At 38.7% G+C, this 21851-nt stretch overlaps 1 protein-coding gene across 1 annotated transcript in view; it reads left to right on the top strand.

Moving 5' to 3' along the window:
• slc2a9l2 (solute carrier family 2 member 9, like 2) overlaps positions 1-21851 on the top strand; it is a 167521-nt gene that overhangs the window by 15033 nt on the left and 130637 nt on the right. The window contains exons 4-6 of the mRNA XM_088338018.1: positions 8599-8759; positions 16664-16788; positions 21302-21447. Coding sequence (XP_088194144.1) covers positions 8599-8759; positions 16664-16788; positions 21302-21447 — 432 coding nt within the window. The remainder of the gene's footprint in view (positions 1-8598; positions 8760-16663; positions 16789-21301; positions 21448-21851) is intronic.

The following is a 21851-nucleotide window of genomic DNA, read 5'->3' on the forward strand; positions in this document are numbered from 1 at the left end:
AATAACGAATAATACACAGATATTGTCAACATTTATAAGTTATAGAATATAAGTGTGGTTTAGGCCTAGATTTAAACAGTTTGGATCAAATCTCAGGGGGCAGAGCATTCCACAACACCGGGGCCCGAATGGAGAATGCTCTCGAACCTGCGGATCTCTTTTTGGCTCTAGACCAGGATTTTCAGAGCGAAGGCAAGAACATAGGGGGAAATTAAAACTGAAAGATATGAGGGTGCATGTCAAGGCATGATTTTGTATACTACCAACAGAATCTTAAGATAACATCATGAGTTAACAGGGAGCCAATGCAGGTTAGCTAAAATCGGGGTAATGTGATCCAACTTTCTTGTCTTAGTTAAAAGCCTCGCTGCAGCATTTTGTACCAGCATTCAATGAAAGGAAAGTGAGGTTTTTGGATTCAATTCATATTTCTGGGACAACTCTCTTCAGCTTTTAGTGCAGAATAACTTTAAAATCTCTAAAAACGTTACGGCGGTAGCATCCATGAGCTCTTCCGGTAACAATGCATTGCGTGTGACGTCAAGTTGTGGTGTTTCCATAGGAGATGTATAGAAGTCACAGGAGATCGCATTCAGTTGGAAATCTGAACAAACTCAAAAAACCATCAGATTTCACCCAAAAATGTTGTAAGTCTTGACTCAATTAAGGCTCAAACCTGTGTCTTCCCACTCTGGAAGCGGGTGCTAAACCCAAAATCCACTTAGCTGTTCTACAGCAGCTGCTCTGCATGAGGGACAGGGGCACTGCCCGATAGTCACACGATCAGAATTTAAAGAAACTCTGAAGCTTATGTGGCGGCAGGAAGTGGAGCACTCGTCCTGGGACCGAGAGGTCGCAGGTTCGATACCCCTTCGATTTAAATGTCGAAGTGTCCTTGGGCAAGACACTGGACTCCTAATGCCCTCGGTAAGCAGGTAGGTGCCTGGCATGGCTGACTCCCTATTGGTGTGTGAGTGTGTGTATGAATGGGGAAGTGTGAAGCACATTGTAAAGCGCTTTGGGAGGTTTGTTTGTTTGTTAGTGACTTGATGAGTGCTCTATAAATGCAGACCTGACAGTAAATGTTTTATACCTGTCCAATCTTTGTGATGGGAAGTTTGACTTTTAGGTTACCGGTATCAGAGTTGGGTAGAAGTACTGCTACTTCAGAATAATATTACTCAAGTTGAAGTTAAAAGTAGTCATCCAAATAATTACTTGAGTAAAAATACTCGCATTCATTTGTAATCACAAAATTCCTCGAAAGACTGCACAGGTTACAATGACACCCTGATCTTAAACCAACATCTGGGCGAGGAAAAACTCAAATACTTAGTGAGCAAAACTACTCGAAGTACTGAGTAGCTGTAGCGACATCTTATTTATTTTGACATATATTTTTTAAGCCATTCAATCAGATCATCAAAATATCAAAATCTATCCATTAACAATACACATTTAATTTAAATATATATAAAAACTAATCACGGTAAATTCAAGTACATTCATAAACAATAAAATAATAATAGTATAAATCAGAAAATTAAATTAAGCGCAAGAAGCACATTTAGAGCCCTAGTACAGGTTCTAGTTGCATAAGTATGCACAACAAGCACTTGTATAAATTTTGTGTGTCTATTTGTGTTTTTCACTGTGTAACAAAAGTGGGAAAAAAAGAAAGAAAAAAATGGTAAAAAAAAGCAAAGAAAAACAAAAAATACCCAGGGGGAGGGGGTTCTGGTAATCAGTTTATTACTACTAATAATGTAAGATAATGCACAAAATGAGTTCATAATTTTGAAAAAAATCTCAAACCTGTGACTTCCCGTTCTTTTTCTACTTACTGAATTATAGCAGGATGTATTTTTTCAACGACACATCTTACGTAGAGGGCATTAAAGTAAAGGCTTCAGTGTTGCCTATTGTAGCGGAGTAAGAGCACAGTTTCTTCCTTGCAAATTTACCTAAGTAAAAAGTATAGTGATTTAAATGTACTCCTACAAGTATAAAATGTCCCAAAACATACTCAAGTAATTGCAACAGAGTAAATGTAACTCTTTACTACCCACCTCTGCCGGTTTTTCCAAGAAAACTGTCAACTTCAGGAAATGTCACTTAGCTCTTACTTATTAGCTTCAGGACTAGAGAATTTAAAACCAAGAAACATGCAAATGAGGATAAAACTGAAGAAGCCGGGCAGTCCCGCTTGCGCTTTATGTCAAGGTGCCCTCGAAGCGCCCGAGGGGCCGGAGACTTTCCACTTGGGGATCATTATGCTATTTTAAAAGGAGTTAAAGCGAGGGAAAAAAGAACGAAGATCCTTCCAAGGGATGATAGCCACATGGAGAGACTTTGCCACTCTTTCAGGGCAACGTCATTTCTTTCATTTTATCCAGGGGAGGTTAGGACGGCCCCGGCGGGCAAAAACGGTCCAAAGTCATTACCAGTCAATGAATGGACAACTGTATAACCTTTCTCCCACACGTTTGAAACTAGGATTTTCTTACGGCTAAAAATGTGCAATTTTCGACTTTAAACCTGCTTTAGCGCAAGAGTTAAAACGGTTAAAACTCGAAATATGCTTTGACGCAAGAGCCTAAGCGGTTAAAACTTTAGATTTGCTTTAACTCAGGATTTAAAGGAGTTAACACTTTAAATATGTTTTAACGAAAGAGTCAAAGTGGTTAAAACTTGAAGTATGCATTAACTCAAGAGTTAAATTGGTTGAAACTTTAAGGATGCATTAACTCAAGAATTAAATTGGTTGAAACTTTAAGTATGCATTAACTCTTAACAGTAGTTTAAACTGTTCGTACATTAAATTGGCTGTAACTCAAGAGTTAACAACGTAAAACTTTGGACAATCTTTAACACAAGGGTTAAAGAAGTTAAAGCTTTAAACATGTTTTTATAAAAGGGTCAAGGCCGTTAAAACTAGAAATACGCTTTAACTTACAAGTTCAAGTGGTTTAAACTTCAAGTATGCATTAACTCATTTGTTTAAACTGTTTGGACATTAAGTATGCTGTAACTCAAAGGTTAAAAACTTGAAACGTTAGATAATCTTTAACTCAAGAGTTAAATCGGTTAAAACTTAAATTTTTTTTGACTCGATTTGACTCAACACTTAAAATAGGTCTTAGCGAAAGAGTCAAAGTGGTTAAAACTTTAAATATGATTTAACTCAGGAGTTAAAATTGTTAAAACTCAGTATGCATTTACTCATTAGTTAAAACTGTTCGAAGATCAAAAAGGCTGTAACTCAAGAGTTAAAAATGTAAAACTTTAGATAATCATTAAGTCAAGAGTCAACGAATTTAAAACTTCAAATGTTTTTATGAATGGGCCAAGGCCGTTAAAACTAGAAATACGCTTTAACTTACAAATTAAAGTGGTTTAAACTTTAAGTATGCATTAACCCATTCGTTTAAACTGTTTGGATATTAAATATGCTATAACTCAAGAGTTAAAAGCTTGAAACTTTAGATCATCTTTAACTTAAGAGTTAAAAAAGTAAACACTTTAAATATGTTTTAACAAAAGAATCAAAGCGGTTATAATTTGAGATATGCTTTGACTCAAGAGTTAAGTGTTCAAAACTTTATGTATGCATTAACTCATTAGTTAAAACAGTTCCGACATTAAATATGCTGTAACTCAAAAGTTTAAAACTTTAGCTAACGTTCACTCGAAAGTTAAAGCGATTAAAAAAGATAGGCTTCAAAGAGGGACACAAAATAACCAACAGCCCGACATGGAGGGAGTTTGAATGGAAAGTAAAAATGCGATTCTTCTATACACCCTCTATCACTTCAAAATATAAAAATACCTCAAATCTATGTTGGCGTAACTGTGGGGGGGTCGGAGACTTTACGCATATTTTCTGGAATTGCCCTGTAATATTAAATTTTTGGAGAAGTATCCAGAGAGAAATAAAATTAATTACTGGCTGGGAGTTGCGGTTGGACCCAAAGGCTTACATAATAGGAATTTTGCCAGAAGAATTACTATCTGGTCAACAGAAATATATACTAAGGGTAATGCTTCTGGTAGCAAAGAAAATGATCACAGTGTCCTGGCTGAAACCACAACCTCCTGACATAAAACAATGGAGAGACAAATTAAAGCAAATGTACATTATGGAAAAAATCACTGCAAGACTTCAACTGAAACTTGACCAATTCGAGAAAAGATGGAAGCTTATCACACAAATTTTACTTGATGTCTAATCACCTCCCCCTATTTATTATGTTTTTTTTTTGTTTTTTTTTGGGTATATATTTTTATTTATTATTTTTGTATATATTTCTTTTTGTATGGATGTATTGTATGAACATTTATTCTTCTTTTCTATTAATAGTATTTTTTCTTCTTTATTGTTCCTTTTGTTATTTATGAGTGTGTCAAGTGTATATATTTTGTGTTGATGTAAGATGGTGGAATCAAACCTCTGTCAAAATTGGTGTGAGAAATAAAAAGTAAAAAAAAAAAAAAAAAAGATAGGCTTCGACATCAGTTACATATTTTAATTTTGATACAACGCAATTCAACATTTTGGATATGGATAACCTAAGAGATTGAAGGTTTTTGAAATCTATGAATCGTTTACCAAAATAATCATTGTGGTTTATGCGTCAAGGTTCCATTTTTCTGTAACCTTCCGTGGGTTAATTCAGTCGCGATTGAATGAGTGAATGATTGACAACATTTGATTTCTTTTTCATTTATTTTCAACTCTAACCTCTTGCATTCCTTAATATACACATTTAAACAAAAAGTATGAAAGTGATTAAAACTTTATATTTCCTTTAAAGCAACTACCCTTTATATATAGCATTAATTCAAGAGTTAAAATGATTATAACTTTGAATATGCTTTAAATCAAGAGTTAAAGCTACTAAAACTCTAAGTATTCTTTAACTCAAAAGTTAAAGCAGTTACAACTTTAAACACGCTTTACATCAAAAGTTGAAACAATTAAAACATTGAACATGCTTTAGCTCAGGAGAAAAGACAGGTTTCGAACTCTATATTTGAGTTAAATGTTTAAAGCTTTAACTCAACTACGAGTTTAAAGCTTTAACTCGGACACTCCTTTAAATGAAATATCATATATTAAAGATCGTCATTCTTATTCAATGTCATAAAAACGAAAAACAAAAAAAAACATCGTAAAACAATACCAGCATTGGATAGAATGGAGCGAAATGTGAAGCAGGTGGCATTATAAGCCCCCTAAAAGTACATTTTGCGGTAGATGTTTTGAAATCCTGTCGCCGTATTTATATATATCAACGATTCCAAATCCCCTCGATTTCCCCAACGTAATTGATCCTCCTGCATGAAAGCGACAGGTACGAAGCAAGAAGCTAATCCCTTGCTTTGTGCGCTAAACTAAGCTCCGAACGCGCAAACTCCAGCGAGTCGACATCCCAGATGTTAAAATGCAATAAAAACAATCCAACCTTTAAACCTTCGCAAGTGAACTTAAGCTGCTGATTTTTTGTTTATTAGAAATTTCCGATCATGGCTTGATACGAGTTAAGTATCCTTTATATTTCAGTTCTGCTTTTTTTGATGCCTGCAATCCCACAAGGTTTATTTTACATTCTTTTTTTATGTTATTTAAAAGTTTCAAATACATCTTTATTCTTATTCATAGCCATAAAAAATAGAAAACTAGTCTATATAATATATACGTGTATGTGTGTGTGTATATATATATATATATATATATACATATATATATATATATATATATATATATATATATATATATATATATATATATATATATATATATATATATATATATATATATATATATATATATATATATATATATATATATATATATATATATATATGTATATATATATATGTATATATATATATATATATATATATGTGTGTGTGTGTGTGTGTGTGTGTGTGTGTGTGTGTGTGTGTGTGAGTGTGTATACATATTATATGTGTGATTGTGTGTGTATGTGTCTATATATGTATATGTGTGTATATGTATGTATACTGTATATCTATGTATATATATATATATATATATATATATATATATATATATATATATATATATATATATATAATATATATAATATTATTATTTCTCATATTTGGCCATGAATAAATACATAGTTAGATAGATAGATAGATACTTTATTTATCCCCGTAGGAAAATTGACACTTCCAGCTGGATCCTTGTGTTGAAAATAAAACAATAATAAAGGAAAAGGAATATAATACATAAATACAAAAATTTAACGTGTTGTAGTTACACATACATATTTTTAAAATGAGATAATACGGGAAATGAAGAGAAATAAATGAATGAGCCTAATCAATGACCATCATAACTTATTTTTTCCCTCAGTGTTTTCTCGTTTTAAAAACACAAATTCCTTTCTCCCTCGACAAAACTAATAGACCGGCGAGATCAAATCATCTCCAATTTTGTTAGAACAACGCATCACAGTTTTTTTTTACGATTATCATCAAAAGGCTTGTAACTACAAAAAAAGGCTTGTAACTCTCCCGGCATGCCACTGCAGCGTCGGTGAGCAAACTAGCGCTCCGTCCCTGGAGGAAAATTCAATTTTAATGATGCCGTCTTCATACCTTTTCCGATTGCACTTCATCACAAAACAACAAGACCACCATGAAATGACTTGCAGTAGACCCCCAGGATACAACGTTAATACGTTCTAAGGTGGGGATTGCAAAGTGAAATTGCTGTATGGAGGGGGATGGAAAAGGCCATTACTTAATGTGTTCTGAACCCCCAGTACCCAAGACAAAAACATTAAAATCCAAAATAGTATACAGTACATATAGTATACTGTCCTATTTACGAACGATCGTTCATAAGTTGAATTTGTTCGTAAGTTGCTTCAGTGATATATTTTATATGCTTAAGGTTATTATAAGTATGTTTAAGGCTTGTATAAGTAACCTGTATTGTTTTGTACTGAAAAATAAAAAAATAATAAAAGAATAAGTTTAACTTACTTTTGGAAGATGGGCTTCAAGAGTTAGGCTACTTCCACCTCCGTGGTAGAAAGTGGCCAAAAAAAAAAAAAGCGTTCCAACCATTTTCTCAACCGCATCAAGCTTTCTTATTCCACTTCCATTTCAAAAGAAACGGCTTGCCTCTTCTTTACATTTTACACCAACCATTTTGAATGGATGCACGAGATATTAAACAATAAAAATGTCAAAGGAGATAGTGTCACGTCTGGCGCGGTTGCCATGGCGCCCAGTTGGTTCAAGCCGGGTGGCGCCGGATTCTAGCGCGGTTGTCTTGGCGACCATTTGGCCCCGCCCATGAACACCGGCTGAGACGTATCTGACTGATTGCTTCTTAGAGTACTTAAACGTGTCCCTTTGAACTTTGCTTTGCTGGAGCGTTTGTTAAACCTGGTTAAACTCTGTGAGACTTATGTGAGACTTCTGTTAAATCCTGTTAAATGCCTAGTTCTGTGAATCTGCCCGTATTTGATCCTGTTTTGTTTTTGGTCTGATCCGTTGTTATTGGACATTCTATTTTTTGAGTGGATTTTTTATCCACTCCTGCGACCACCGTTTCCCGGATCGATTGTGCGCCCTCCTCCTCTTCCCCCAATAAATTGTGAGTACGTCTACGCGAATGGGTCCTTACTTCCTGTTTCCCGCTCCGCTTCGTGACACATAGTATAGACATAGTATAGACAGTACTGTAAGTAACCTGCATTGTTTTGCCCTTTAAGACTCCTTGTGATTAAGGGCTATACAAATAAACTTGACTATTCTATTCTATTCTCCATTCATCCTTCCATCCATTATCTGCACCGCTTATCCTCAGTAGGGTCGCTGGGGTGCTGGAGCACATCCCAGCTATCTTCGGGCAGGGGACATCTTGAACTGGTTGCCAGCCAGTCGCAGGGCACATGGGGACAGACAATTCGCTCGCTCATTCGTACCTAGGGACAATTTGGACCGGCCAATCCACCTGACATGCATGTTTTTGGAATGTGGGAGGAAACCCACACAAGCACGGGGCGAACATGCAAACTCCACACAGGATGTTTGATCTCATGACCTCAGAACTGTGCCGCAAACCCGCTAACCACTGCGCCGCCGTGCTGGTCTTATTCTGTTCTATTCTATTCTATTCTATTCTATTCTATTCTATTCTATTCATGTAGGTTCTGACTCAGGGATTCTTAATTTTCCTCATGTTGAGGTTATCAACTTTTCCCTTGCCCTCATGTAGGTTTTAGATCAGGGGATGGTAATACTAGTAATACTAGTTTGTGGTGTGTGCAGCCCTTTAAGACTCCTTGTGATAAAGGGCTATCCAAATAAACTTGACTATTCTATTCTATTCTATTCTATTCTATTCTATTCTATTCTATTCTATTCTATTCATGGAGGGTTCCGACTCAAGGATTTTTCATTTTCCTCATGCTGAGATTTTGAGTTTTCCCTTGCCCTCATGTAGGTTTTAGATTAGGGGATGGTCTAATACTAGGCTGTGGTCTGTGTAGTCCTTAAGACTCCTTGTGATCAAGGGCCATAGGACTTGACAATTCTATTCTATTCTGGCAGTACATTCAGACTTTCTACAACCGGACCTGGATGGAGAGATATAATGAAAACATCAGAGCGGAGACGGTCACGTTCCTTTGGTCCATCACCGTTTCCATATTTGCCATCGGGGGCCTTTTCGGAACGCTTTCCGTCTCGTGGCCCATAAAAGTACTCGGGAGGTGAGACGATTTTGGCTTATTTGTGTCGCATTGCTTCATTTTTAGCGCATTCTCTTGCAGCCCAAAGTATTGACCGACAGTTGAACCAGAAAACTGTAGGAAGATCAATAATTGGTCAAGGTTGAAATGTATTTAAAATCTTATTTAACTTATTCTAATAGATTGTCAATATTATTTAATATCAAAAAATAATATGGCAATCCCTCATTTTTTTTGCGGGTGTTACGTTCCAAAAAGGATCCGCGATAGTAAAAATCTGCAAATTAGAACGCTTTATTAATGTATTCATAAATTATTATACACTAAAGCTAAATAACAAACCCTATTTGAAGTCCTGGGCATTTGTTTAACAAATAAAAGTACTGTAAGTCATTAAGGTTTTTTAAAACTATTTATTGAAGCCCCAATGTGTTATGTTTGACCACTAGATGGCACTTTGTTGACTGCTATGAGCGTGGGCCAGTGAAACACGGCAGAGCGTGGTGGCAGGCTGCCGTACAAATCTGTCGCCGATCTAAGTGGGGATTCCACGGTGTAAAAGGAATACAAATTTCTTGATGATTTTTTATTGAAATTATCATTGGTAAGATAGTTCATGTTTTTGCCTATTGTTTTCGTAGTGCAGTGGTTAGCACATTTGCCTGACATAAGATATGTCCCTTGTTTGAGACTGGGTGGAAACATGTTGGCCTGGAGAGGGATGGGTTCCACCAGGCTGTATTTGCCCAAGAAACATACCACAGAAAGTGATGCCCCTATGACCCACCCAGCCATTGAAATCTTTTTTTTTTTTTTTTACCGAATGAAAGTTTTTTGTACCACTAGGAGGCACTATATTACACACAGTCCCTTTAAAATAACCTCCGTACTGTCAAATTAGAATATAAAAAATTGCTTTCTGTTATACTGTATTGTGTTTTTGATTCCCAAAAGGGGGTGCAGATGATTTCAAGACACTCCTTTTTATCTTCTGATGATATTTTGTCGCCATCATGTGGCCAAAATGTAGCGTACAAATGCTTTTACCTTCCTTTGGCATGCGGAGAAGTTCGGATGTGTCCAGAACGTTTCGTTGACATGATGACTTTTAGAGAAACTGAAAATACATAATGACGTTTTATCAAGCTGTACATGTACAACTTAGACCGCAACGTTATTGACGCACAGGCAGCCACAGGCAGAAAAAAGAAGCAAAGCGACTGCTTAGCCAATCAGAAAGCAGAACACAATGCACAATAACATCCACAAAGTTGCAAAACTGCAAGAATCAAACTACAATGGAGGATTATTGTAACTATAAATTCCAATAGTTTACTAAAATACATACATTTTAAAGGAATAGATGTCAATAAATACATAGATTTACATATTATTAAATCAATAATTCAATTAATAAATAGAAATGAACAGAGAAAAAAACATATATTTCAAAAATGATGAGAAAATCATATTGAAAAAAATAGATCAAATTATTTGTCTTATCTTACAAGGAAATAAGTAGAAAAAAGGTCAAAAATCAAAATGACACATTATAATGTTTCCGGACTATAAAGCGCTCGAGTATGTGCCTTATAGTCCAGTTTACAGACCGAAAATGGGGTAAATAAAACCGTAAACACATAATTACAACTAAATGTTTCAACATACAGTAATCATTTTTGAATGAATCAATTACTCTTGGAATTAAAACCATAATTTATATTTATTTATGTTCTATGAAATAGTTTTTTTTTTCAACAAATTTTTTCTTAAATACAACCCTCGCTCTTACCGTAGTTTTCAATTTCGCTAGCCTTACAGTACAGTGCGCCTCATATATAGAAAGCCTTTCACAAAGGAATTTTTTTGAAGGTGTGTCTCATACCCAGGTGCCCCTTGTAGTCTGAGAAATCCAGTTATTCAAATTGTTAGATCGGAGCTTGGATCGGGGATCGATACCGGAAACAGAATCAGAATACGGGTAGCCGGGACAGGAGAACAGAGCTTGGATCGGGGATCGATACCGGAAACAGAATCAGGATACGGGCAGCCGGGACAGGAGAACAGAGCTTGGATCAGGGAGTGATGCCCGAAACAGAATCAGGATACGGGCAGCTGGCACTGGAGAATGGAGCTTGGTTCGGGGATCGATACGGGAAACACAATCAGGATACGGGTAGCCGAGACAGGGGAACGAAGCTTGGATCGGGGATCGATACAGGAGACAGAGTCAGGATACGGGTAGCCGGGACAGGAGAACGGAGTTTGGATTGGGGATCGATACAGGAAACAGAATCAGGATACAGGTAGCCGGGATAGGAGAACGGAGCTTGGATCGGGGATCGAAACAGGAAACCGGTCGGGATCAAAATGGGAGCCATAGTCAAAATTGCTTGATAACCGGAAACAATAAAGCCGGCGTAACTCACCATGACGTCCCCTGGCCGTCTTCAACTTCTTTGAATGTGGGCAAAAAATGGCTTCATTACATCAACCGCAATCCATAGAGTCCAACCAAGTCAAATATTGACGACAACAAAGTAATGCCTACAGATAAATCAAAATCCGCCTTCGTTGGACGTTGCTTCCAGTATTCCGTTCGTTTTGCCGCATTATTTCCCTTTACAACTAAACACACTCACAAAATTATTCCCAATATGATGGTTAGTCCTCCCCTTTCGATTGACACCTTTTCACAATGAGTGTCTGTTCATGCTAGTTTTATTCATGCACAAATTGCAAAGTTACATTAAACTTGCGTCTTCCTCGACACATATATTCCACGTGTCTCTCTCTTGCCTCTATTGCTTGGGCTCCCCCTGGTGGCCGTTAGAAAACATGCATAAATTAGCCGCATCAATGCATAAGCCGCAGGGCTGAAAGCTTATAGTCCGAATTTTAACGTATCTACATGCCATGAGGGAAAAAAAAAAGAAAACAAAAACAATAGCTCTCTCCACTGCAATGCACCTTTGATGACTGCAAACAATTTTTGGTAATGAGAAACTGTGTTATCATGTCGCCCTTGAGAGGTGTTTGTAATTGGTGAGCATGAGAGGCCAAATGATAAGTAGTGACCAGCTCCACTCCAAGGACAAACTTGGCCAAAGCGTGCACAGATTGCTCCCTCGAACGTGCATAATCAACACACTGCGGGGAAAAATACTGGCCCGCCCACTCTCAAGATGTTCTCTTGACAGAATACATCAATTACGTGAATACTATTGTGCAGTTGCATTTTGTTTCCTTCAGTTGTGACTTAATTTCCACTAAATATTTTGAGTGAGTAAAAAAATAAAAAATATTTTCATGTAATTATGTCAAATGCATAATGAAATTTAAAAAAATGCCATCCTGACAGTGCGAAATCATTTACAATAAGATACCACTGCTGTGTTTTGGTGAGGCAGACCGAAGCGCAGACACACAAGCTGAATGGAAAGCGTTTATTTGGGGGCAAAGGAAATAAACTAAAGGTGCTCCGCACATAGGAGAAGGGAAGAAAAATTGTAACAAAAAAAATACACAGTACCGAAAACACTCACGGCTTGCAAAATCCGGAATACCTGGATTACAGGTGTGTTCAGGATGGAGATCAGGAACATCAAAGGGAAATTCATAATCGGGACAGCTTCTGGATCATTGCCAAAACAATGCAGTTTATTTTAGACGGACAACAATGACACCCTTTAGTAGCCCCCGCCGGAAGTAAAATGTGCTCGCCTGGCTCCTGCTCTTAGCATTAGTCAACCAGCGATAATGGATTGCAGCCACGGCTGTGTTCCATTTTAGGCGGGTCAGAACGGCGCACTTCCTGACCTAAGTGCGCTATGAGGGTCGCCGTTTGCCGCAATATGGGATAATGGATCATGGTAGCACAAGTGGCGTTCACCTTTTGGTGGAGAGAATGGCAAAAACTAAATGCTAAGCCAGGCAAAAATGCACACTGCTTTTCCCCGCTTGTGGCAATATGCGAGCAAGGATAATGGATCGCAGTGTCGCAAGTGCAGCTTACTTTTTTTTAGGACAAAACAGCAAACGAGCCGCCACGCCCCACAAAAACTCACTCTGCCAGTCCCCACTTGCAGCCTTTTTAAATTGGGGATATTGTATTGTGGCAGAGTGAGTGCAGTTCACTTTTTAGTGTACAGATTTGAAAAAAAACCCCACCATGCCAGACAAAAACGTGCACTGCCGGTTCCCGTTAGTAGTAATTTGAGACCAGGTATAATGGATTCTGGCCACACAAGTACAGCTCACTTTTGGTGGACAAAACAGCTAAAAAGAGCTGCCAAGGCAGACAAAAGTGTGTTCTGTGGGTCCCCACCTGTAGCAATAAGCAATCGGGGATAATGGATTCCGGCAACACAAGTGCAGCTAACTTCTTGGTGGACAGAACATCAGAAAAGAAGAGCCAGGCCTGACAAAAGTGTTTTATGCAAGTATCTGCTTGCAGCAATAAGCGATAGGGGAAAATGGATTCCCGCCCACACAAGTCCAGCTAACCTTTTTAGTGGACTGAACAGATAAAAAGAGCCGCCAGGGCTGACAAAAGGGTGTTCTGGGGGTCCCCGCTTGCAGCAATAAGGGATCGAGGATAATGGATTTCGGCCACACAAGTTCTGCCAACTTTTTGGTGGAAAGAACAGCAATCAAGAGCCACCAGGGTCTGCAAAGGTGTGTTCTGCAGGTCCCCTTCTGCATCAATAAGAGATTGGGGATAATGGATTACAGCCACACAAGTCCAGTTAACTTTTTAGTGGACTGAACAGATAAAAAGAGCCGCCAGGGCCAAAAAAAGTGTGTTCTGTGGGTTCCCGCTTGTATCAAAATGCGATCGAGGGTAATGGATCAACCCATGATGCCCTACGTATGAAGCGCGAAGTAGCGAGGGATTACACTATATACCAAACTTCAGCCAAGGGCAAACTCCTCCTTATTGAAAAAGAAAGACGTAATTGCTTTAAAATAATAAATCAATTATCCACAGGTGGCAAGGATGTCACTCAGAGAGAGAGAGCAAAGACTATCAAATATTAGCGTTCAGAGTCAATTCGGAAAATGAAGAAGTCTCACTCTTGCCCTCGCTGTGATCCATGCATGAAAATTTCCAATCCATTATTGATTGGCCTCTATCTTCTTCTGGGACAGAAACCAGAGAACCTCAAGAGTACCTACCCCCCTTAAAAACTCATAGGTCAGGGATTAGACTTGAATAAATAATAAAAGATAAGGACGATATACGTACATCAAAAAGGCACTCATTAAAAGTTCCGGGGTGAATTATTCAAGGCGGACGGGATTTTAGAGAATAGGGGTAAAAAAACGCTTAGTGAGGGAATATTCAAATTTGGGAACCCCCGCGGCGTCGTTGTATTTGTTTATCTTCAATTAAATGTACTTGACAAATTCACCTACTAAACCCAAAAATGAGTTGAAAAGGTATTTTGCAGGTGAAAACAATCACATTATATAAGGGAATTCACTGTAAATCTTTAAATCAGAAGGATAATGGATTTAAAGTTCACTGTTTTGATTTTTCCTGTGTTAATGAAGTCATTTATTGTATGTTTATGTTTATTGTATGGGGCTGATCCTGGGGGTAGGGGACTTCAAAACGTCAAATTGTCCCTCCTTGCAGGTGAAAATACATTGATGCCTTCTCTCCTTTTTACTCAAGTTTAAACTTGACACTGTGTTAAAAATATAATAAATTAGAAAGATAATACCACTTTTTTCGGTTTACAAGGCCCCCCACCCCAATGATATTTTCCATATATATTGTGCACTAAACTACAAAGCGCGTGGAATTAAAACTACGGTAAGAGCTAGGATTACCTTAAAAAAAAGACATTTGAATACTTTATTCCATAGAACATTAATTAAAATTGATTTCTGCCCTAAAACTAATTGTACCAATGAACAATAATATGTAAATCATAAGGGGGAACGCAAAAACCACTCTGTTTCTCAAAGGTAGAACAGATACCTTGTGCAGCATTTTTTTAATGAATTGTAACAATGCATTTCCAAGTTTATCCACTGTATTTTTTAGTATTCAGGCACATTTTAAAGTTTCTGGCCAATTTGCATTTTTTAGGTGTGCCTTATGGAAAATACAGGTACTTTTATGGGAAAGTTTACAGTAAAATATGGTACTTTTTTAGTCCTTTTTCCCATCTAACCAGAAAAGAATGTCATGTACAGTATATATGTGTCATCTTTTATGATAATTTTGAAGCTGACACTCAAAATAAGGAGAGCAGACATCAATGGAATTTTAAACCTGCATGGAGAACAGGAGAGGACTGGAAAAGAACCCTCACTATGCTAAATTCCTGCAAGCTTTTTCAATTTTTTTTATTAAATCTCCCACGTTACAAAAGCAGAACCACCAAAAGGTGTGGGTATCAAAGAATGGCAAGGATATTAGCCTGACAATGATTAACCAGTGAATAATAGTCAAAATAACGAACATGCGATCTCTTTTGCAGGGGTCCACTATTAAAAACACAATGAAATGATCACTTCATGACGAGTAAATAATGTGACTGGTTAACTACGATTACAACAATACTATTTTTGTGGGAATGAAAAATTATTGTCTATTCTTTTCGCATATTTTTTTATAGTTTTATTTTTCCATTTTATTACATATTTTTTATTCATATTCTTCATTTTTCTGGGCTTTTTTCAATGTAGATCCGCAAACATTGTACATCTAAATTTACTTTATTTATAGAGTACTTCACAACAGTTCTTTCTGTGTACCAACACAGTGTTGCGACCGGAACAAGTAGTGGACCTAAATACCTTACATTTCACATAATGCTTTATTATCGGATCGGGGAAGTCGGGGACAGGGGAAAAGACATCGACCTTGTGCTCAGGTGGAACAGGAAGCCCCCACGGCCGATGACAGGTGGCGAGGCGGACAGGCGGGATCAGAGAGCAGAGCGTGATTGTGGATCGGAGCAAGACGGGTAGCCGGGACGGGAGAACGCAGCATGGTCGTAGATCGGGCAAGTCGGGTAGAGGAGAATAAAGAGTGGTCGGAGATCAGAGCAAGTCGCGCAGCCGGGACAGGAGAACGAAGCGTGATTGTGGATTGGACCAAGTCGGGTAGCCCGGACGGGAGCGGGGTCGGAGATCGGAACAAGTCGGGTATCCCGGACGGGAGAACGGAGCGTGGTCAGAAATCGGAACAAGTCGGGTAGCTGGGACGGGCGAACAGAGTGTAGTCGGAGATCGGAACAAAATGGGTTGCCGGGACGAAGAACGAAGCGTGGTCAGGGATCGATAAAAGTCGGGTAGCTGAGACAGGAGAACAGAGCGTGATCATGACACAGGAAACATTATTGTTATCATAAAAAGAGCAGAGTAATAACTAGCACAATATAAAACGCAACTATTTTCAACTTTTTTGATTGGACTTGTTACAGAACATCATATTGCTATTTTTTAGTATAACTTCCTATTCTCATAGTCATTTTAATAAATATTTTTAGTCGTAGCTCACTTTTAATTTTGCCTATTATTTATTGTTAATTTTCAGCCAAGTTTTCCCACCCGGCATTTGATTTCTATTGGACACTGAAATCTGGTTAGATCTTGTCTGTTCCGATTTTAACATCCCAAAAAAAGACGTCTACAATTGGATGTTGTATAACCACCCAACATGGGCCAAATTTAGTCCAAAAATAGTCACTTTTACCTTGTTAGGTGTAATTTTAGCTCCCTAAAATTTGTCTATTCAATGTCTTAAGAGTTTCTTTCGTCTTTTCAATGTCTTTACAACCAATTTTTGCTGGGTTGGGTAAACTTTGGCAGGCGTGTTGATATTTTACGGACCACAAGTCCTTCTTTAGCCTTATATTGATAATCCGTATCATTTTAAAGAGCCTTTAACCTCGCCTCTTTTCCAGAAAGGGAACCTTGTTGCTGAATAACATCTTTGCTGTGATCGCTGCATTGCTGCTGACTTTTGGGGAGATGGCAGGCTCCTTTGAAATGCTCATCATCGGTCGCTTCATCATGGGGGTGGACTCTGGTAAGTTAGTAGTTGACCGTGGATAATGGATCCCGCCACAAGGGTACTGTTCCTTTAAGGCGGAAAGAGCGGAAAAAATAGCCGCCACACATTACAAAAATGTGCTCTCAGCCCCCTTTTTTAGCAATAGTCGACAGGGGGATAATAGGTTACGGCCAAAACGGTGCAGTTCATTTGAGCCTGAAGAAAAATGAGCTGTGCCAACTCCTGCTCTCACAGTAGTCCACCAGAGAAAATGGATTGCAGACACAACTGTGTGTTTCTGCTGGGCCCCGCTCATAGCAATGTGGGATTGGGAATAATGGATTTTATCCACACAAGTACAGTTCGTTTTAGGGCAGAAATGGAAACAGTAAAAAACAAAACAAACATACAAAAACCAAAAACAACAAAATTGTGCTTGTTTGCTGGTTCACAGGAATATGTGAACGGGGAGTACAGTTCATTTTAGGCATGTATAAAAGCAGAACATGTGCTCTGCTAGCCCCGATTTTCATTGATTGTCGACCGGGAATAATGGATTGTACCTGAACGGGTACTGTTCATTTGAGCCAGGAAGATGAGAAAAAAGAGCCGCAACGCTCTCAGAAATAAATGACTGGAGATAACGGATCATAACCACAACCATGCGTTTCATTTTAGGCTGGACAGAATGACAAGCTGACATAAGGTCCTTCAGCCGGACCCTACTCGCAGCAATTTATGATCTGGGATAACTGATAGCAGCCACACAAGTGCAGCTCATTTTAGGCGGACATACAGTAACAGCAAAAACAGCTGCCAGGCCCAAGAGAATACACTTCGAGAGCCCCTGCTTATAGTAAAATGCGATTGGGATAATGGTCTCAGCTGCATGAGTGCAGTTCATTTTTTGGGTGGACAGAATGGCAGAAAAGCCGCCAGGCCCGACAAAAAAGCTCGCAGCAATATGTGAATGGGGATAAGGGATTGCAGAATATTTTTTTTATTGCGATACACTACAGCCGCAAAGTACGAAGGGATTACCGCTAAAACTCGGGACTAATGCTAAAGCTAGATTGAGCTAGTTAGCAACAACAACGATATTGCCCCTTTGCACACACATGACCTAGCCATGTGACCAACCCATGACGGACGGCAGTAAACCGTGGTAAACAGTGGGTGTGGCCAGTTAAAAGGTATAGCAATATCCTGGTGGTCGCTAAAATATTTGAACAAATAATAGAATGACAAATTAGATGGGAATGTTCTTCTGCCAATCTGATCAGCCCTGTTGGGACCGTTTCCTTTTTCCTCACTGAACTAACTCCCCGATAGCAACCGGGCACGTCATTCCTACCACTGGCAATAGCATCTGCCTGAGAACAAGTCCCAGTGCCTGAAACAACGCCACCAGGCTGACCAGCAACCACCAGCCAAGGGCCAGCCCCACTGTTTGATAGCAAACAAAAATGGCCGTCTTCTGTCTTCAAAAGGGATTCAATTCCAAATTGCGCTTAGAACCTTGCACAGCATCAAATCACAATCGGTAAAAGTCGTGGTTATTGATAATTGTTTCAACTTAAATGCTAATTCGATTGCTGTCCGCTAGCGTGCTTCTTTCCGTCCGTCATGGTTCTCATACTGCCAGGGAAGGCTACTCTTCTCCGCTGCAATTAATTCAGCCTCGGGCTACAAAAGAGGAAACGTGGGTACTCACAGTTGAGAGATGGTTTCATAAATACGGTTATTTGAAAGCTACCTGAGTGCAGTTTGTGTTTCTTGGCTGTGAAACGAAAACAAACCAACGTAATGAGAAAAATGTCTCTTTTGGATCAGATGTCGGCAGTGATTCAAAAGCAGGACGTCAATTCCAACAAGCTTTAGACGTAAATTGGTACCCCCACTTACGAATTTAATAACTTGAAAACGTCGTAAGTAGAGACGCATTTTCAACGGGAATGCGCTAATCCGTTCCAAAACCTGCAAAAACACAGTATAGTTTTTCGATAAAGCATAAAAGAGCATCAGACATGGAACAAATACCTATTAAAATTAGATTACTGCACAATAAACAGATCATGAGAGATACATCATGGAAAAAAACATAAATGAAAGAAGTACTAAAAATATTCGTTAACCTTTTTGCCTCGTATTTCTGGAAAAACTGAACCAATGGCGTCTGCTTTTGACAATCCAGACGTAGCGATAGCCCGACGTGTCAACACTTTTTCCAGGTGATTCCTCCTCACAAATTCCGAGACTTCATGGAATTTTGCTAATATGTCTTTAATTTGGCCTGGCCTGATTAAACGATGGCCAAGTCTTCCTGTGTGGAGTTTGCATGTTCTCCCAATGCTTGCGTGGGTTTCCTCAGGGCACTCCGGTTTCCTCCAACATTCCAAAATCATGCAGGTTGATTGGCCGGTCCAAATTGTCCCTAGGTGTGAATGAGCGAGTGAGTGGTCTGTCTCTCTGTGCCCTGCGACTGCCTGGCAACCGGTTCAGTGTGTCCCCTGCTCACTGCCTGAAGACAGATGGGATGGGCTCCAGCACTCCCGCGACCCTACCGAGGATAAGCGGTGCAGATAATGGATGAACGAATGATGGCTGCGTCCTGCTCCCCAGTATATTGCCGTAACTCCTTCTCCTCCTCTTCTCTGAACTCCCAACTGTGACGGTGACACGAAGAGCATGCTGGGAGCACGCATGCGGACTCGGTTGCCAGGCGGATTTAAAGCGATAGCCCGTTTGTTTACGTTCGGGAAACTCTGTGACCAGCGAATAGCAGCAAGTACTATACTGTATTTTTTGTATCCTGGAACAGCTTTGTAACCAGAGGCCATATTTCCCTGTTCAGGTATTTCGTAACCTGAAACTTTCTTATGTAGGGATAGCCGTAAGTACAGTATTTACGGTGTCGTAATGATCGGAAAAGGTAATGTTTTGAACTATTTATTGCTTCTTACAATTCTCGCCGCCTGCTTCTGGTGTCCTGTACTGAACTAAGAATCGATTTTCTGTCAAGTGTTCACAAGCCAACAGGAGTTTTTCCATTAAACAAGTGCTTTATACCTTTATTCATTTTTTTTGGAATTGATAAGTACGTAGAGGCACGGGATAAGCAAAACTTTCAACGGAAATAGAATTATATAAAAACGGAGATTGATGAATGATAGAAATACATGAATATATGAATATGTGAATACGTAAACAAATAGATTAAAAAAACGGAAATATCAGAAAAAGCCATTAATTCTTATAATGGAGATGACCAAAATTCTGCACAAAAGTATTAAAAGCTTAATGATAATAAAATCTCTCTTTCGCTCTCTTTCTTGCTCTCTCACTGTCTCTCTTTGTCTCTCTCTCTCTCTCTCTCTCTCTCTCTGTCTTTGTCCCTCTCTGTCTCTGTCTGTCTTTTTTCTCTCTTTTTCTCTATCTTTCTCATCTCTCTTTCTTCCTGTATTTCTTTCTATCTTCCTCACTTTCCCTCACTCACATTCTTTCTTTAACTCTTTTGCTCACAAAATTTTAATTTGTTTTTCTTTCTTGCTATATTTTTCCTTTCTTTTTTGCTTTCTTTCTTTCTTTCTTGCTTTTTTGCTTTCTTGCTTTCTTGCTTTCTTGCTTTCTTGCTTTTTTGCTTTCTTGCTTTTTTGCTTTCTTGCTTTCTTGTTTTCTTTCTTGCTTGCTTTCTTGCTTTCTTGCTTTCTTGCTTTCTTGCTTTCTTGCTTTCTTGCTTTCTTGCTTTCTTGCTTTCTAGCTTTCTTTCTTGCTTTCTTTCTTTCTTTCTTGCTTTCTTTCTTGCTTTCTTTCTTGCTTTCTTTCTTGCTTTCTTACTTGCTTTGCTTTCTTTCTTGCTTTTATTATGGCATTCTTGCTTTCTTGCTTCCTTTCCTACTTCCCTGCTTTCTTTTTCTCAGTTTCTTTTTTCATTTTCCTCTGTTTCTCTCTCCCTCTTTCACTTTGTCACTCTCTTTTTCTCTCTAGTTTTCCTCTCTGTATACTTTTCTCTTTTCTTCTTGCTCTAACTCCCTCTCTCTCCATTCCACCTTTTGACCCTCTTTTCTTTTGCTCTCTCACTTTTTCTTCATTCTTTCTTTCTTTCTTTCTTTCTTTCTTTCTTTCTTTCTTTCCTTCTTTCTTTCTTTATTTCCATCTGTCTCTCCTGTTATTTCTCTCTCTTTGTCTCCATCTTTATATATGTGTCTCCCTCTCTTGCTTTATCTCTCTCTTTCCTGCTCTCTCTCTCTCTCTCTCTCTCTCTCTCTCTCTCTCTCTCTCTCACTCTCTCTATCATGTTCTTTCTTTATGTCTCTTCCTCTATCTTTATCTCTCTTTCTCTCTTTCTCTCTCTCCCTTTCTCTCTCTCCCTCTCTCTCCCTCTCTCTCCCTCTCCCTCTGTCTCTCTCTCCTTTTCTCTCTCTCTCCTTTTCTCTCTCTCTCCCTTTATCTTCATCTCTCATTTTCTCCCTCTTTCACTCTTTCTCAATTTTATTCATTCCAACCATGTATTTCTCCATAACATTTTTCCTTTTTTTGTCCTCTCTAGGTATCGCTCTGAGCGTCTTACCAATGTACCTGGGAGAAATTTCCCCGCGATACATTCGAGGTTCCATCGGTCAGTTCAACTCCATTCTCATCTGTCTCGGCGTCTTCGTCGGTCAAGTTCTAGGTCTTCCCGAGCTTCTGGGCCAGGTAAATAACCCCAGAGGCAGCGAATTATATAAGCAGGAAAAAAACACGAGTTGTTTTGATGGTACATCGACGCGAAAGAGTTTTTTATCCATTGTTTGGTTTAAAAAAACAAGATTTATACACCAGTGAAATCTGTACATATATTTACTTAAAGATTGATAGTTATCACGGATCTGTCCTTGACTTTAGCTGTTATTCTCTTGATTTTATCACAGGATGTGTTTGCATGCTGGCGATAATAGGATTGGAATCGGAGTATTGGTATTCTAGAGAAATCCGAATGCAAGGTTCTTAAAAGGCACTAAATGTCAGGACCAGAACAGGAAACAGGACCCACTCGCGTAACGTTACTCACAGTTTTATTAGGGGAGAAGTGAAAGGAGCGCACACACGATCCGGAGAAT

The sequence above is a fragment of the Urocampus carinirostris genome, chromosome 6 (genome assembly GCF_059441175.1).
Source record: "Urocampus carinirostris isolate Australia breed hairy pipefish chromosome 6, RoL_Ucar_1.0, whole genome shotgun sequence".
In the NCBI taxonomy this organism is placed as follows: domain Eukaryota; kingdom Metazoa; phylum Chordata; class Actinopteri; order Syngnathiformes; family Syngnathidae; genus Urocampus; species Urocampus carinirostris.